The 17,500-nt window shown below is 41.9% G+C and overlaps 1 protein-coding gene across 14 annotated transcripts in view; it reads right to left on the bottom strand.

The window, feature by feature from the left end:
- Positions 1-17,500, bottom strand: part of syne1b (spectrin repeat containing, nuclear envelope 1b) — a 75,436-nt gene that overhangs the window by 45,119 nt on the left and 12,817 nt on the right. For 7 of the 14 annotated variants that reach the window (XM_078089692.1, XM_078089691.1, XM_078089703.1 and 4 more), the window contains 39 exons: positions 16,628-16,711; positions 15,716-15,808; positions 15,380-15,549; positions 15,051-15,247; positions 14,351-14,460; positions 13,262-13,294; positions 12,926-13,033; positions 12,698-12,835; positions 12,069-12,233; positions 11,814-11,926; positions 11,457-11,625; positions 11,261-11,357; positions 11,087-11,107; positions 10,564-10,766; positions 10,257-10,421; positions 10,001-10,153; positions 9,773-9,916; positions 9,247-9,414; positions 8,917-9,075; positions 8,669-8,833; positions 8,365-8,499; positions 8,026-8,184; positions 7,544-7,752; positions 7,012-7,120; positions 6,716-6,880; positions 6,164-6,331; positions 5,863-6,039; positions 4,715-4,855; positions 4,454-4,614; positions 4,121-4,271; positions 3,676-3,903; positions 3,473-3,571; positions 3,126-3,313; positions 2,843-2,966; positions 2,470-2,636; positions 1,494-1,647; positions 755-1,380; positions 427-606; positions 78-228 (listed from right to left, as the gene is read on the bottom strand). In XM_078089692.1, the coding sequence (XP_077945818.1) occupies positions 78-228; positions 427-606; positions 755-1,380; positions 1,494-1,647; positions 2,470-2,636; positions 2,843-2,966; positions 3,126-3,313; positions 3,473-3,571; positions 3,676-3,903; positions 4,121-4,271; positions 4,454-4,614; positions 4,715-4,855; positions 5,863-6,039; positions 6,164-6,331; positions 6,716-6,880; positions 7,012-7,120; positions 7,544-7,752; positions 8,026-8,184; positions 8,365-8,499; positions 8,669-8,833; positions 8,917-9,075; positions 9,247-9,414; positions 9,773-9,916; positions 10,001-10,153; positions 10,257-10,421; positions 10,564-10,766; positions 11,087-11,107; positions 11,261-11,357; positions 11,457-11,625; positions 11,814-11,926; positions 12,069-12,233; positions 12,698-12,835; positions 12,926-13,033; positions 13,262-13,294; positions 14,351-14,460; positions 15,051-15,247; positions 15,380-15,549; positions 15,716-15,808; positions 16,628-16,711 (6,147 nt within the window). The remainder of the gene's footprint in view (positions 1-77; positions 229-426; positions 607-754; positions 1,381-1,493; positions 1,648-2,469; positions 2,637-2,842; positions 2,967-3,125; positions 3,314-3,472; positions 3,572-3,675; positions 3,904-4,120; positions 4,272-4,453; positions 4,615-4,714; positions 4,856-5,862; positions 6,040-6,163; positions 6,332-6,715; positions 6,881-7,011; positions 7,121-7,543; positions 7,753-8,025; positions 8,185-8,364; positions 8,500-8,668; positions 8,834-8,916; positions 9,076-9,246; positions 9,415-9,772; positions 9,917-10,000; positions 10,154-10,256; positions 10,422-10,563; positions 10,767-11,086; positions 11,108-11,260; positions 11,358-11,456; positions 11,626-11,813; positions 11,927-12,068; positions 12,234-12,697; positions 12,836-12,925; positions 13,034-13,261; positions 13,295-14,350; positions 14,461-15,050; positions 15,248-15,379; positions 15,550-15,715; positions 15,809-16,627; positions 16,712-17,500) is intronic. The other 7 variants (XM_078089696.1, XM_078089702.1, XM_078089695.1 and 4 more) reach the window with 3 other exon arrangements.

Raw genomic sequence — 17,500 nt, 5'->3', positions numbered from 1 at the left:
GTAGCTTTTTTTCTGGATGTAAGAACAAGTTGACTTTAAAAAATTGACAAAAAGATTGATTTATAATTTGATCTGACCTTGGTTAGTGACCTCCTGGTTTCCTCGTGGTCCTTCAAAACAGAGCTTATCTCAACCAAAGGTTCCGTGCTCTCAATAACACTGCTGATGGAGGATTTCAGTGTTTGGTATTCTTTCATAAGGCCAACTAGGACATTGCACTGCTCCTGTCTGTCAAAGTGGGAAAGATAGGTGTTTTGTCCATTAAGGATTATGTACATCAACTTCAAGCGTAAAACACAACACAGATACAATAAAACTATATAACAGAGTTAATCATTCTTTTTTTTTCTCACAGTTTTTTGTGTTTGTTTTTGATAATGCAATGTTGCCTGACTCATGGAAGACCCTTTAGCACTATTTAAGCACCTCTCCGTGATGAGCTTCTTGGTGTCGTCCCATGTGGTCTCTAGCAGACTGATTTCCCTCAGCACCTCCCCAGCCAACTCTGCATCTCTCTGGGCCAGCTGGTTGCCCTTGTCCCTCAGCCACTGCTCCTCATGCTGGTGTGACTGTAGCTCATCCTCCAGCTGATTAAAGAACCGCAGCCTGAAACAGAAGAATAGCATGTTGCTGTAGAACATGGTTTTACACCACCCACGGCTCTGGCATACTATGTTAATAGTCAAACTCAAATGTTTCATAAGAGCATCGACAAAACAGAAGTACTGATTTGATAACATCTCAAATGCTTTACCTCTGCTGTAGTGTATGCAGACTGGGCTCTTTGAAGCTCTGGTGGTCGGCTTTTTCTTCAATGTCCTCCACAGCTTTGAGAAGCTGTTCCTTCCGCTGTCTAAATGAGGTCCATAGAGACCCCAGGGCCTCTGCCTCACTCTGCTTAGTACCCAGCAGGTTCCTTACCGCATCCAGCTCGGCGCTGAGTGAATCAGCCAGCATGCGGCACGACTTACGAGAACCCTCCTCAGCAACAATGTTGAGATGGCTTTTGCAGAGGCTGCTGTCCAGATTGACAGCTAGAGTCTCCAGCCGGCTAATGTCTGGGACAATAGTGGAGAGCTCCTGCTGCAGCTCCTCTACTTTTCCACGGTCCCAGCTCCCAGCACCCTCCACAGTCTGCTTCAGACCCTGCAAAACCCCCGCAGCCACACCGTGAGTCTGCAGAAACGCCTCAAGCCTTTCAAGGCACTCTAACTGGAGCTCAGCTATGTGCTGTGCCTCCAGGTAGGGCTGCAGACAGCTGTCTGCTCTGCTGCGGAGGAGCTGTGCATCACTAGGCTCACAGAACTGACAGAGCTTCTCGGTCTGCTGCTCCAAGCTCTGTCTCACACTGGACTGCTTTTGTAAGGACACCTGGGTTTCCTGTAAAAAGAGATTTACAGATGATCAGCTTTTGCAAGATGATATTCGTTGTCTAACTGACAACGGATGGCTCAGAGTAGGAACGCGACAAACACTGCCTGTGTGGTTCTGACCTTTACTTGTTTGGTGGCGGACTGCAGGTGGGCGATGTTGATTTGAGAAGTTGAGTGCAGATTTGACAGCATGGCTTCACCCCATTGGGAGAATTTGAGCAGGGCCTGGTCAAACTCCTCCAACAGCGAGAGGTGGCTCTGAACCTCTTCGATTCTGGGGAACAAAATGCCGAGACATTATGTCCTTTAACTGGTATTTGTACCGTGTGCTTCTCAGTCAAATATTTAACATGGATATTCTCTTACTATATTTCACTGTATATCAGCAATATGTTGTGTATTGTGCATAAAGAACATTTGTATATATTCTATATTGAAGGTCCAAAACAAAAGACATAAAATTGTCAAACTCATTAAGCAGACACCACAAATATTTTGTTCACAGTACGACATTTACTGTATTTGAAACTGAATTATTTCAACATGAAGTTTTATCATTTAAACAGTAGTTGTACTAATTGCAAAACATACACTGCCAAGCAACCATCTCTAAGAGCTTTGTTCTTTCAGTTTTCAGGTTGACATTCCCTTTACTTGTCCATCCAGAGGTAAAAAATATTAGAAAGAAGTACTTTTGTTTGGAAATCTGCGATTGAGTTCTGCTTCCGCCACACCGATGTGATCATTTTTTGTGTATTATTTAAGTGCATCAGGATATTTACATACATACTAAAATCTACTGGTATTCTATACGCAGTATATTTTACATTACTGAGTCATATTACATTTTGCAACTGGAACACCTGACATGAATATTTAGAATTCTGGTTGTTCATTTAGTAATGCTTTCAGTTATTATGCATGACACATAGATAGTAGTTATCTCAAACTTCACCTCTTTGAAAATCCCCAAACATTTATGTTTGTTTTGTTTGATAAACTGTAGTAATAAAAGCTGGACAGACTGCTGAACACGCTTCAGTTCACTGCAACAGCATGTGTCATCTCAGTGGGATTTTGTGTGATATTTTCTTACCTTTGGGGGAGGACTTCATTTTGAACATGAAGTCTCTTCTGAAGGGTCTCCAGCTCGTCTTTCAGCTGCTTCACTCTCTCTTCTGGTGCAGTCGGACACAAAGAAGTCCCCAAAGAGAACAATTCAGCATGAGCAGGCTCAAGGACATGAACCTCAGAGTGGAAGGCCTGCAAGAGAAACACATTTTGCTTAAGAAAATTGTTTACATTGAGTGTTGTATAGATATATGTGTGAGGTATTTATATTTCATGTTGTGGGGGAAAAGTTCCGTTCCTATTCATCCTATTTTTAACCATTTATTTATCTTTTGCAAATATTTTTAGGGTTAAGACTCAGTTTGAGATTTTGGAGAACTATGAGAGTATGTTTGTACCTGCAAATCTTGTAGCTCTGTGCGGAGCTTTGCTTTATCAGCTGAAAGATACGGACTCTCTGGTTTGCTTGCGGATTCACTTTTCCCCAAGCAGGAAACAAAGTTAGATCGCTGTTTCTCATACCTGAAACACATCAATAGAAACACAGTTGATTCATTTTACACTACTCGCTGTGCTTTATTACAAGTGGAGTCAGTAATCCAATTCTTATATTGGCGTTGTTTAATTGAAATTATACCAAAATCCTGCATATGTTCAATTCATCTGTTAGAGAGAGCTTACTTTTGCCAAAGAGAAAGCAAGTTTTCCAGAGTGCTCTGTTTGTCTTTTGCTTCCTGGACACTTTGGTCATAGGTGTTGTTCAGCGCTGTCATAATCCTCTCCGCTTGCTCTTTGTCACTAAGTCTCCTGGCACCAGCTGACAAGTTCAGCAAGGCTCCTTTCAGCTTTTCCTGATTCTGACAGACATCCTGCAGAACAAAAACACAAAAAGGTGACTTACAAAGCATCATCTGTGAGCTGGATGACAGCTGGCGCTTTCTTAAGCTTTGCAATAGATTTGATATGTAGATTATTTGTTTGATTAGCATTGATTAGAGCATTTCATAAAAGTAAAAGCAATTTAACACCATGTGGTCTTGAAGAGCTTTGTAGGTCTCTGATGAGGAGGTGCATGATTTGATGGGATGCTCCAGTTTTGCGTGTAGCTCAGTGAGAGACGCTTGAACCTGGGAGAGAAACAAGAAAACGATGTGCCCATATCTCCCTTAAATGCTATTGTGTGTACTGTCATGATAATAAAAAATATATATCTGTTCATACGCCTACTTACTTCCTTGTGGCTAATTTGGAACTTCTGTTGGTGAGAGGAGCTTTCCTCGAGCTGTCCATCTAGCTGTTGTATGCTCTCCTTCAGCTCTTCCCAGTACCTGCCGATTTGGGTCAGACGGGCCTTGATGCGAGCTGCCTCCCCTGAAGATACAAACTGGGCTAGTGCCTGGGAATCTGCCTCAAGCTGACAAGGAACCGAAGCTCGCTCCTGAAGCTCTGCACCAACAGCCTGGGCATGCAGGGAAGGGTGCAAAGCAATCAATAAATATAAGATTCCAGGTAAAGTGTAATGAAATTGTTAAAGGCACTGGCTCCGTCATATTTACACTGCGGAGGTTAGTGCCTATAATGGCTTTAACTACAGCAGCCCGTTAAACTTCCCCAAACAGTTGCAATCTAAATCACTACAAAACGGGTAGGAGAGTTTATAATACAAAACCGTATACCTTTACGGTGTTGATCTGATGCTCAAGAGGCAAAGGAGAAGATTTCAGTACATCCAGCTGCTTTTCCTTGTCAGATATCCACAAAGAAAGGTTTTCCAACCCAGTTCCAAATTGATCCCATTGAGCTTTCATTTCTTCCAGAGTCTCGACACTGGAACACAAGAGTATTCGTTATGAATTGTTTACGTTATTTACAAACAAATCTTGAGAATAAGACAGTAAGAAACAGAGTTATAATTGGGTTTACTACCCAATTTGGGTCCTTGAGATTGTGTCAGTTAATTTTGATTGTGTTGTATTGTTCTTTGTAAAAAATGAAATCAATTGTCTTACTCTTTTTTGAGACTAGCCTCTACTTTGTCCACTTGGCCACTGAGGGAAGAAGCTTGTTGTAAAAGCAGAGTCTTGTTTTTTGGACCAAGCTGGATTTCTTTTGCTCTCTTCAGCAAAGTGTTCATATGTGAGGCCTCGGCTTCACACTGCTTCAACAACACCTGTTAAAAAAAGAAACATGTTTGGTTCATATTCTCCATTTGGCTGATATACTTCCAATAGTTGAGAGTAAGCCAGATAATTAACCCAAACTAGACGTACCCCGGCCTGGTCGAGTTCAACAGCCAGGCTCTCTGGACTGCTGAAGTTCAGGTCTCTGTCCATTGTTGATCGCGCCTTATTTACAAACTCGTGAACTGCCGCCTGCTGGCTGTCAAACTCCTGCCACGCTGCTAGTGTGACCTGGGGAGGACAATGCCCCCAAATCAATGATAGCAAATCGAATGTATTTAGTGCTACAAAACACAGTATTGCAGATCCAAAAGGTGTAGAAGACAATTAACAATATTGAAATATTTGTTACACAGTTACACAGAATTGTTTGTCACGTGGCATCATTAAATATGCAGATGACATCACTATGTTTGGCTTCATCAGCAAGGCGGATGAGGCACATTGACAGAGGAAGCGCAGCTTATGTTATGCAAGCACCTTGCCCCAGGGTGCTGCAGCGGGGGACGAAAAATCCAATATGTTGCTGTTCACTGTACCGAGAATTTCCCTTCCGGACACAAAGTGCCTTCTCTTGAACGCACACAATACAAATAAAGTTTCCATTTCAAGACTCTCTCCTCCTTCCTGTCTACATTCTATAAATTACCGTCAAGTGGACAGACTTGCCGCATCACTGTCTTCTGTATGACTGTAAAGCCTCGGAGGGCGAGGCCTTTGAGCAAAAACATCCATCAAACCTCCCTCTCCACTCAGGACAAGTTTCCACAAATGCTGCATCGCAAAAGCCAACGGCATCAACAAGGATCCCTCTCCTCCTCCATATACCCAAGCTCCTTTCTGTCCACAACGTGGTCAGAAAGTCTGACCTAGTTCATTTATTTATAAGGGCCAACTCACATGAATGAACTTTGATAAGTGGTAGAGTTCGAGGGCAAGTTTACATTCTACAAAATAATATATTATCATATAAAAGCATATATAAATGCAGAATTGCAACACCTATACAGGGATGCAGCATAAATGAAAGGAGGCCTCGTCAAAAATATGTCAAACATACACATAAAAGCATGTTTGATAAGCAGAACAAATAAATAAATTGATAAAGTGAAATTGAAGTGACAGGAGGCTGACAATTCTGATCTGTTCAACAAGTAATTGCTGCAAAAGGAAACGTGAGCATGAGTCTTTAGAGTTTAACTAAGCCCCAGAGTCACTGCCTTCGTGACGCTGCTTACCTCGAGGCTTTGCTCCTGTGAATCCATGGTCTGCTCCATTTTGCCGAGCGTGTTCTCTAAAGTCTGCAGGTCCGACTGCAAAGTCTCTCCCAATCCCTCCTCAGCCTGGAGCTGCTGGCCTCTGGTGATGAGCTGCTGGACATCCTTTCTCTTCATCTTCAAACGTTTTAACAGTTGCTATGGCGAGGAAGACAAATCAGAGTGTTAATCTATCGAAAGTGATTCAAAGTTAACTCAAATTTGTCAAAGTTGAAGACTTTTTCTGAAAATGAATTCATATTTTTCGAATGTCCCACAGTACCTGGTGAACAAGAAGTAGTTGCTGGGCTTCTCTTACAGTTGCACAGTCTAGTATTTTGGTGACCTCGGCCTGAGCCTCTTTCTGCCCCTGAAGGAGGTCATCCAATATAGTTTGTACCTCCTCCCTGAACTGCACACAGTCGCCCACAGCCAGCACCATCTTCTCAGCCTGGAAGAGATAAAATACAGAGAAAAATACAGCTGAAGCATCTGTACAGAATTAAAATATAGGGATTATTTTTGTAATATTTTGGTCACAGATATGTTTAAATCCTATTACAAAACTTTTGTATTTCAATTCAAATCATGTAAAATAGTAGCAAAACCCCCAAAAATGTCTGATGTTTTTATTTGTATTCAGCGGATGTCCAGTTAAGTGCAATCAAACATAGATCTTAACAATAAATTATAGGTACACTGATCTGTAACATACAATGATATATTAATGCAATATTTTTGTATCTGTGTGTGTATCAGTGTGTAAGGTTAGACTTTCCCTGAAGGGGATATGTCGACTGGGGCCGTACTAAAATACAAGAAAGCTGGACCCTACCTCGACGAGAGAAGCAAGAAGCCCCTTAAAATCAGTGGAGAGCTTGCTCAGGGTACTTCCTTGCATCTGGGCATCGCTGTCAGCACAGATCTCAACAAGTACGGCTATGCGAGCCTTCAACCAGCCCAGATTCCCCTCCTGTAGCTCTGCATCGTTTCTCAGCTCCTGCACACAAGAAAATATTGTTATACAGCCCTTGTGGTCATCTGCGTCATGTGACTCTGTCTTCCTCTTAGCAAAGACAATGGCAAGCTAATAGCACATCACAAGTGACCGAATAAGTAGTAATAACTCACCGTGATGGTAGCCTTCACCTGGCCATATTTTCTGGGGTCGTTGGCTCGGGTTCTCAGCAGCCTCAGTTGACTTTCCTTAGATATAAGCCAGCAGGAAAGCTCAGCGTACCTGTTTCACACCATGACGGGAAGATTTCACGTCAAACTCGAGAAGAAATACAAAATAATTGCTTGTGATAAAAAGAGTACATTCATCAGATTTGGACCTTTGCCCGGCTTTAAAACACAAACCAACTTATCTTCAACTTACAGCCCAAAGGTTTTAACACCTGATCAGAAAGGGGAAGCAGGACTGTGCGTAATGTGGCTAAAATGTATTGTTCTATCATTTTGTGGGTATACATGACTCTGAGCTTACACTACCACCCAAGAGTTATTATTATTTATTGTTTTCTATTTTATCAAGCTGATTGCAACTAAATCTATCAAAACTCTCTCTCCTCATCTCAAATAAATAAAATGATTGAAACATTATTGCTTTGGATATGAAATGTTTATGTATTTATTACGTAGTGATAAATAGTCACTGCACCTTGAGTTGTACTCATTCCATTTATCTGGGTGCTGCATTAACTTCTGGTGGGTGTTTTCGATTTCCTCCCGGACCTCGGAGAAGTCCTTTCTTGATGTTTGCATCGTCTGGTGGACGGGGTCTGCCTCAGGGAGCTTTTGACAAAGTTCCTCCATCAGCTGCAGCCTTTTCTCACAGATGGACAAGGGGCCCTTTTCCCTAAAAAAGGCCTAAAGTAAAACAAAAACACAATTATTTGGCTATAATTCGTGCTGTAAGCCATGTCATGAATGAAGGGATTTCACTCTTTCAATCAAAAAGCAAGAGAGCTTGTGCTGTTTACTCAGTAATGTAAGTGAAGGTAAAATGACAGAACACTGGTGATTAAGGACAGGTTTTTGAGACACTTCGATACGGAGCAGGTAGGATTCGCGGTCCACCTCTCTACTCCACGCGCCACCCTCACCCTCATACATAAACCCAGCCAGTCACTCCGTGCCCACCCTGTGCTCCTTGACGAGTCTCTCGCTCCCCATGCTGGCCAGGTGGCGGTTTTCCCTGGTCACCTCCGCCTGGCACTCCTGCAACAGCACCATCATCTTGCTCCTCTCTACCTCCACTTTAAGATGGAGGAGGTGAAAGGGGGCGTCCGACTGAATATCCTGTGAAATGAGAAATACAACAAATACGAGGCCAGATTCAGTCCGGTTTGGGAAGTTTGTTTCAACACACCTTTTGGCGAATTATCTAGTTGACATAGTTGACATAAAATGATAGAAATATGTCATAATTTGTTGGAGCTGTATCTTTGCACTTTACACTATTCAAGTCAAGGACCTAACCTTCCAGTGTTTGTGCAGCTTCCTGACGGTTTCCTGTAGCGACTGCTGCTCCTGCTCTGGCAAAATATCAGTCAGCTCATCACAGGCCTTGAGGAAAGTATTCAGGACCCGCTGATCCAGTTGATCAAAGAACTCCTGCAACAAAAGAAAGACTTTGTAAATAAAACTTTGGACAGGCGGGCCATGTCTTATTTAATTAAATTATTATCTTCAACTTTTTCCCTGTTGAGTTGTTCCATTCTGAGCCAGGACACAAACTACATTACATTATACATTGTGAATCTTGCACAGGGCGCCGTCTTACTGTGTGTTTCTTGAGCAGCTCCTCTGGGTTGCCTCTTTCTGTCAGGCAGTTTTGTGCCATTTTAAGCACCTTCTCCAGCTCTATCCGTGACTCATCAAACCTCTTCATGAGGCAGCTGTTGGCCTCTACATGCTTCCTCCACTCTGAAGATTCCTTAATCATGCCCTTAACACAAATACGTTTTTTTAATACCAAAACAGTCCTAAAAGGTAAACAGAAATGAAGACAGGTCTTTGCAGTCAGTGTACCTGTGAGGAGGACTGCAGGTCTGCTACTCTTTTCTGCAGAAGACTCATGTCCATGTACTGGAGGGTGTTACTGCTGTTCATTATTTTCTGGATGGTCTGGTGATTTCTCTCAATGGCTGTTAAACACTTCTTACAGCTATGTGTGAAGGTCACCAGCTCCTGGAACATTCAATGGCAGAGTGTCAGTCTTTTATTCCTACCTTGAAGCCGTGCTTTTCACTTTAAAACATTGGGACCACCCAAGTATGCTTGGTATGTATGTTATGAAATGTTTTCATCTATGTACCTAAAATTGGGATGGCCACATTTTGAGACTCTTGCATTAGTTACCTGGCAGTTTTGTTTGAAGTCTACTGGTCCCTCAAGGTCGCCGGTGCTGGTGATATGACTGGCCTTCTCCAGAGCCTGGTAGAAGCCTGTGATGTTCTTCTCCATTTCTTCCAGTGGAGGTAATAGAGACTGGGAGTCCCTCAGCAGAGGCAAACACCTCTCCCTTACCTGATTGGAGGAGAGCATGTTGATAAAAGTGAATCACGTGTGACTGGTCGTTTTTTCTCTTTTTTGAAATATCAAACTTTTTCTACTTTAACACCATGTCAGCAATCAACTTTCTTTTATATTCCTTCCATATTCCTAAATGTATCATTTGCATGGAATTTGCAAATTGGCAGCCGTGCCTTTTTATCAAAGAAAAAGAAAAGGCAAGGTAAACAATTATTTACAATATTTATGTATTAGGCTTTTGTTCACCTTATAGCTAAGATTATATATTTTGTTTTACTATAATGAAAACACATTTACACACAAAATCAATCCAAACGAGTGAATGACACACTGTATAAATAGATGCACATACCTTGCTCAGCTGCTCTTTGATTGAGGCCATCACAGCCATCATCTGTGAAACTTCCTCTTGTGGAGTGTCTTTGGCCAACAGCTGAGCAGTGCGGCTCGCTGCCTTACAGGCGGCTTCCATTGCTGGAACTTTGTGCTTGACCTCCTACAGTAAATTGGGATATAAAGTATAATTGGCACAGTAGAGAGATTGAAAAAAGTCTAGAGGATAAGCAAATCAGCAGCTTACCTCAACATCCTGAACAAAGGCCCTGACGTTCAGGAACGATACTTGGACAGGAGCATTCATCTTCTCATCGGTTGCATCCATGAACATTTTCAAAGTGTTAATCCCATCTTGGTAGTCTTGTCTCAATTTATCTACTTCGTCTGCTCTTGCATACTGCCAATAAAACAGAGGAAGACAGTCAGCGGATCATTCATTCCATTTTTTATTAATTGAAAACTTAAGTTGATGGTTGACGTTTTTTTAAAATGACATTTACATGTTTGACTTTGACAAACAGCTCCCTCCACCTCCCGTTCAGCAGAAGAAGCTGCTGCTTCAGATCTCGTGAGACTGTGTCATCGCATGTCTCGATGAGAAAGTTCCCAGCATCGTTCATGTCCATGTGCTGCTGCATCCAGTGAGAGAGATTTCTGAAGAAATCCTAAAAGTGGAAAGGGAAACAAAGATCTTTGCAGCAGAGACTACAATCCTTTGTTACCAAAATATGACCAAAAAGCACAAATACGAGCTGTATATTACAAATGACAACATCTACCATTTCTAGTATCTGTCATTGTACTTACGCGTTTGGAATTTTCTGACTGATTGAGCATCTGCTCCCCGTCCTCCAGCCAGGCCTGCAAAGATGCCACTGTGCTGCTGTACTTCTCCCAGTTAGTGATCACCTCCTCCAGCATGCTGCGAACACTGCGCACCTCCAAAGCCAGGTTCCTCCACTGACAAGTGGCCTCACCGAGGAATTTACTTACCCCTTCTGCTTCATCAACTGAAAGTTAATAATGGAACAAGTTTGGTTTTGTTGAAACCAATATGGTACTAACATGTACAACATTAACAGATTATGTCCACTACTGGTATGTGGTCACTAGGCTGATGCTACAGTCTGTTAGGTTAGAAAGATCATGCTGCCATAGCATTCAATTGATGCAATCATGGTTACTTTTTCATGCATAATGCCATATCATAAATTTTCAGTTCTGCAGATGTTAGAAATTAAAAGTGAAGGCCCACATTTACAGAAACAAACGGCTCAGAAGACAAGCAAAGCTAAGGATTTAAAGGCCGTCGGGCTGTATTTGGACTTACCTTTGTTACAGGTCTTAGACCCTGTAACATGAAATCAATAATAAGACTGTTTACCATGAGCCAAAAAGATGTATGAATTCAGTATATACAGATAATACATATACATATATATATATATATATATATATATTTGCATAAAATTATAATTGGCAGTGAAACAGAGAAGAATCTTACTTGAACTGTCTGACTTTACATAAACCTCCGCAGCTTGCTTGAGGCCTGTGAAGATGACCTCATACTGCTCAAAGAACTGGTGGCCTTCAACAAAAGTCTGGAACAGAAAGGCAAACATTCATTTGAGATTAAAAAGTCTGGTGGACACAGCAAGTTTTAAAATACCGCATGTACAGCACCAATAATTTCCACTTACAAGGTAGGTTTGCAGCAGGAGTTCCACAGAGTCCCGCCTTCCATATTTAATTATCCAGGACTTGAGCTTTGACTCAGCCAACATAAGAAATGCCATCAGTCGATACTTCATTTCCCAGAATTCTAGTTTAATCAAGTGGGCATGGGATGACGTGGACACAAAATTGAACCTGCAAATCAAAGAGTAATTGTTCACCAAATTTTTTATTTTTGCTTTGATTTTACAAAAGGCAGGAAAATGTTTTACCTGATTATAAACGAATAGAAACACCAAACTGATGACTAATTAAAACAGACTGTGCATCTAATGAATTAAAAAGATAGCATGTATATATGATCATTCTGCTAAAGGTCTTACCTTTCAGCCATATCTTGCAGCTGCTCAGGAGGGACGGGAACCCCATTCACTGATCTGTCCTTGTGGATCTGCTGGAAGGTTTGTTTGTGCGACTCCAAGTTCTTTAAAACCTCCTGCACAAATCGAATTACATAACATCTTGTTTACGTTGACTTTCATTTGAACCGTCTGTGCGTAAAACGATTTAGACCAGGTCAATGGCATGGTACATCAGGTACAGCATACATATTTAAACTCAAAGGTTCCTTGTGTTACCTTATGCTGCTCTAGTTTTCTGTGCAGAACATTGGCTGTTTCCTCATGAGCATGTTGGATGGGAATGTCCTCTCTCAGAGCCATCTCTGCCCTGTGCAGCCAGGCTCCAATCACTCCCAGAGGACCAGGCAGGGATTTGTCCAGATGGATGTGCCAGTCCAGCAGCTGCAATTGCCATCCATTAAAAAAACACTCTACCAAAACAACATCCCACCACAGTGGAGGCTACGCTGATCAAAACATTTCCACATGTCCATAAGCAATCAGACCTCAAAGGAGTTTTATGCCAGTCTAGATGACTTGTGCATGTCCAGTGGAGCAAACTGCCCGATGAGCAATGAATGTTCCTGTCTCCTACCCTCTTGTTTGAGCGCTCCCATCCCACTCAACTCTGTCAGTTCGGTGATGAGAGGAACCCTGAGTATCGTTTCTCTCACTATGACACCTTCACTGTGGCAATACAATTTTTGAGCACAGAAAATAATAAAGAGAAATAACGGAAAACGGAAAATGTATCATCCATCCTCAGGTTCTCTTTAATTTGGGTACGATTCACTGTCAGAAGAAGTCCTTTCTGTGTGGCTTGTCGTAAATTCTTCATGCTATGTAGAAGTTTGCGGTTCAATTACCCTGGCAGACACGCGGTCCCACGCCTGCTTGACCAGAGCTTGGTCCACGGACAGCTTCCCGTCTCTGTGGACTGGCTGCAGCAGCGGATCCGTCTGCTTTTTCTTCATTTCATACTGTACACGGAAGCTCTTGAATGCCTGCAAAAGAAAAAGGTAAAGTTAGAGTTGATGAATGTCTTTGTCACATCAGAATGTTATGGAAGGATTCACTTTCCAGGGCTGACCCACCTGATATTTGTCAGTGAGGTTTCCCTCTGCTCCTTGTGCCTGCAGCACATCTCTCTCCAGCTGATCTAGAAATACCTTCAGCTCTCTCAGCATCTTCCGCTCCTCTCTCTGTCACAATCAGGGAAAAGACAGCTCAGAGTCTCAAGAATAAACTGATTGTGAACAAAAATATTGAGAAACATGCACTAAATTGACATTCAAGAAGCACATTTCTGTCTCCAACCTCTATTCCTTAGCAAAGATTAGATGCTTTTAGTCACGGAAGAAAGAGGAGGGGTTTGGACACAGGCCTCTTCTTAAAAACGTCAGATTATCTGTTAATTTAGTGAAACATACCTCCAGCATTTGTTCTATATCTTGGGGGCCAAACTATCCAGGAAAGCAGCAAAGCACACAAAGAGATGCAAACACACCACAAAATATATTAGAATAGCAAGGAGGAAAAAAGAAGCAAAGTGGATCGGAAATGGGAAGAGCGTGAGTCGTGATTACACTCCAGACAGAGAGCATGCAGCACTATGACCTAAACGCTCACCTGAAGTACTGGCACTGACAGTGCAAAGGTGGGAATTGAGCCAAGAAGCAGCTTAATGTGCACACAAAAAATAAGTAGATGGAGAAAGGAAAGTTTGGTGACGTAAAAGCAAAATTTGGATGATAATATTCCTACTGTGTTCATGCTATGATGAGAGTTTAATGTGATAAAATGACAAGTGAGACAACAAAGCACAACAGCAGTGAAAGCATGTTTAAATCAAGCATAATCATCATTCATCTCTTCCTGTAGTCATTCTTTGTGAATGGTGATGCACCAGAACAGTGGTTCCCAAACCTTTTCTCTCAGGGCCCCTTGTAGGGGTTATAGAGACCCCCCCTTTCTCCTTCCCTCCCCAAAAATGGGCTGTTCCTTCTTTGGGTTTGAATTAATTGCAATATCAAAAATAAAGTGTTGTGTATATACATTGCACTTTTGCATATTTTCAAGTACATTTACTTCAAATATAAAAATTGAAGAGAACAGCGCAAAAAAGTATATTTCCACAATTAAAAGAAAGTTTTTCAAACCATGTCTCTATCTTTCTCCCTCTATCTCTCCCTCTTCCTCTCTCTGTTCCTCTTTACTATGCTTGTGCGCTTGTAGCCTGTAACATAGTCGCATGTAAAGATCTCATGTCAGTCTCGCTTTTGCTTTTTGTTTTTTTACTGTCGTGGCTGTGTTGGTGAAGAAGGCGCAACCCCCCTGTCGGACCCCCAGTTAGGGAACCACTGCACTGGGACATTTATGGGAAATATGTCAGGCAATAACATTTGTAATTCAATAATTGAAATAAACATATTTTAGTAGTATTACAATATTTGTCCCACATATTCGCCAATGTATGACTGGTTATATGCGATTATATACAAATGTTATAAACAAAGTACCTCATCCTGCTGTCCATCAGTCTCAGAGTGGTGTGGGTTTGGGTAGTGCTTGAGAAACTGAGCCACATATGTCATGATGGATTTCTCATCTGGCTTGTCTACATCCACATCTACAGAGCAACACAAACATTTTACACATTTTAAAAATAGCAGATGGCAAAAAAACACTTCCTACCTATAGATATAAAGGACAGATACAACAGATGCATTATATTTGTCCTCAAGAGGACAACACTCTGCATGCTTGAGAGCTTGATGTACTGTATATGTATATTATTTCTTCTCCAGCTTTGGCTGTAAAAGCGGAGACATTTCAGTGCCAATGTTTGTGCATTAAAGTATCGTGGCTCTTGTGCCGACAGGGCTGCAGAGGTACCACTGATTGCTTCACTTCCTCCTTCCTAAGGAGGGTTGCAGTCATTCTCAGCACACAATTAATCACAAATGCTAACGCTCTAAACGCAATAAAACTATACAGTGTTTTCCCTCGCACCAACTATCCCCCCCGTCGACAGAACCGTTGGCCTGACTACTGCACCCCCCCTTGAAGAAAACACAGTATATTTGCTGTTTTTATGTGACAATCACAAGGACAAACTTCCAAATACTCAACTGTTTAACACTTATATTTAAGGCCATCTTGTCCTAATACTACGACACTAGTATATTTATTGTAGGCAAAAGGAAAGATCGAGGGCACCTTCTGCATCCAGCAGGCGGGGAATACCCAGCTCATTCTCTGCAAGTGCAAAGGCTTCCTCCAAATTCTCCCTGTTGCTTCTCCTCCGCACCACCTCCATGTCCACCAGGTCTGGCCTGATGGCGTGCACCACCGACTGGAACGCAACACCGTTGCGCCAGCTCGGACCGAAATCCTTAACCTCAATTCCGTGATACCTGAAAAACAAATACGGGACAATTTCTGTAATGCAAAAACATCACCTCCTTAATCTTATCCATCTAATGTTTTATATACCGCATAGAGGATGTATCTTCAACCATATCAACAAATGTTTTTACGTGACATACTTGGCTGCTGTGCACTGCACCCATTTGAGCAGGGCCTTCTTGGCATTGCCCTGAAACTTTGTCACCCCCTTCCGCTTCATGGGAGGGCTTCCTGCTTCAGAGCTGGCTAAACTCTCCAAAGAAGAGTTGCTGTTGGACAAGGCCTGAAGGTTGCTGGTTAACTCCTCAATCTAAATGGAGAAAAGGATCTGTCACCATAGCAACATGAACAAAGGAAGTATTTTTGGACGTGACACAATCCCTCCAGTGAGTTCCACTTTATACAGTGGAGGGCATCAACTCACGGTGGAGTGAGAGCTTATTATCAAACTTTCAGGATTTAGGGTTAAGTTTTACCTGGAAGTAGAGGATGACGGTCCATATCAAGCCAAGGACAATTGATGGTCGTCCATCGGCGATGTCAGTGGCATGAATGTTAACAAGTTTGATCTGAAACAGAAAACAAAGCAGAGAATTATGATGGAAAATAGCTCTGGAAGCTTTATTTTGCTTTCTCACCCCCAGAAACTCCCAGAATTCCCATTATATTAAAAGAAAATGGAAGGTTTCAGGTCAGGTCTTTGTTGCAGGTCAGTACTGTAACATAGCCCAACCAGGAAGGCCGAAACAGCCACAATGAAAAGCAAACCAGTGGACAAACACAGAAGAAAAAAAGAGAATTGTGTTTGAGTAGGCATTTAAGGAAAAGCAGAGATACCACAATACAGGAAACCGTGCATTGTTGAAGTGCCTCTATTTTTCATGTTTACATCTTTACATTTAATAAGCTCAGAACTGTGGAGAAACACATCAGCAACCAGTGTTCTAGTCAAAATGCATCACAATGCATGTCAGTAGAAACTCGTTATGACGGCATTTACTGAAACGGAAATGTATCCAAACGTGCAAATGAAAAGAATGCAAGTATGTGATCACAGAGGGCGGTTAACTGACCGGGGATCCTCGATACACAGACTGAAGGCACACGTGATGGGAGAGAGATCACAACAATGTAAGTCTCCGTCCTCAGGGAGCCCAGATGTAAAGTGGGACACAGGCTTTAAAGAGCCAGGAGTTATGTTCTATCTGCTGCTTCTCTGAGTATAGTGCACGCCTTATGCACACTGACAAATATTTAATTAATTGCCATCTCTCATGAGTTCTTAACCCTACTCTGGACTTCTTTATGACAGGACACTGCTGATATTTAACTGTGGAGAAAAATACCTCAAAACATTGGTGAAACTGTTGAAATCACTGAACGCTTACCTTCCTGCCTTCCAGGAATTTGAGCGCTGTGCCGATGTTGGAGACCCAGTGGATCCTTTTCAGCTGGCGGCCTTGCTCCCGGGGCTTAAGACACAGTGGACACACAGTAAGAATCAAGCTGGCTGGGAATGCCATGTTATACAAAGCTGATCTTTATTCAACCATTTACTGCTTTGAAATATTGTAACAAATTAGCTGAAGTTACTAGTAGTAGTAGTAATAGTGAAAGAATATTAGCAGTTTTTTTCACAGAAAAAGTGTCGAAGCAGTTTTAAGAGTAATCCTATGCTTTAAAACCTGAGCGAGAACCACATTCAACACCGTCTAAGTGAATTTTTGGGCTGATAGAAAACAACAGAGGTCAACTTCTGGAAGCAGTAATTAAAAGCATCAGGCAGTATTCACCACGACAACCAACCATCACTTGCTAAGTAACAGCTTTACAGATGACAAAACAGGTCTGATTACTAAATCCCTATTAGTCCAGTGTGTTTATGTGTGTGTGGGCTTGTATTGATATGTTGGTTTTATACGATCATTATGAGGACATTTTGGAAGGCTTTCATTACCTCAAATAGCTGTTGCACTGTGTTTTTGAGGTTAAGTGCCGGTTTGAGCGTTCAGGATAGGATTAGGGACTAGTGAAGGGGCTCAGCTCATAATTATGTTAAACTTAAATCTTTATGACGCAGCGGTTATTGTGAGATATTTAGAGAATGTGTTTGCCGTTTCACACTTTCAAAACAAGACATGAATGGAGCCTTACATAATATAGGGAATCCCAGATACGTGTACAAATTAAAGTGAAGCTGACCCAGAACAAAAGCATGCCTTGATTTGCATATTGGTTATTCAATGCAGATATCATACACG

This window comes from Gasterosteus aculeatus, chromosome 15 (genome assembly GCF_964276395.1).
Source record: "Gasterosteus aculeatus chromosome 15, fGasAcu3.hap1.1, whole genome shotgun sequence".
Taxonomy (NCBI): Eukaryota; Metazoa; Chordata; class Actinopteri; order Perciformes; family Gasterosteidae; genus Gasterosteus; species Gasterosteus aculeatus.
This window is presented reverse-complemented; position numbering and strand designations above follow the sequence as displayed.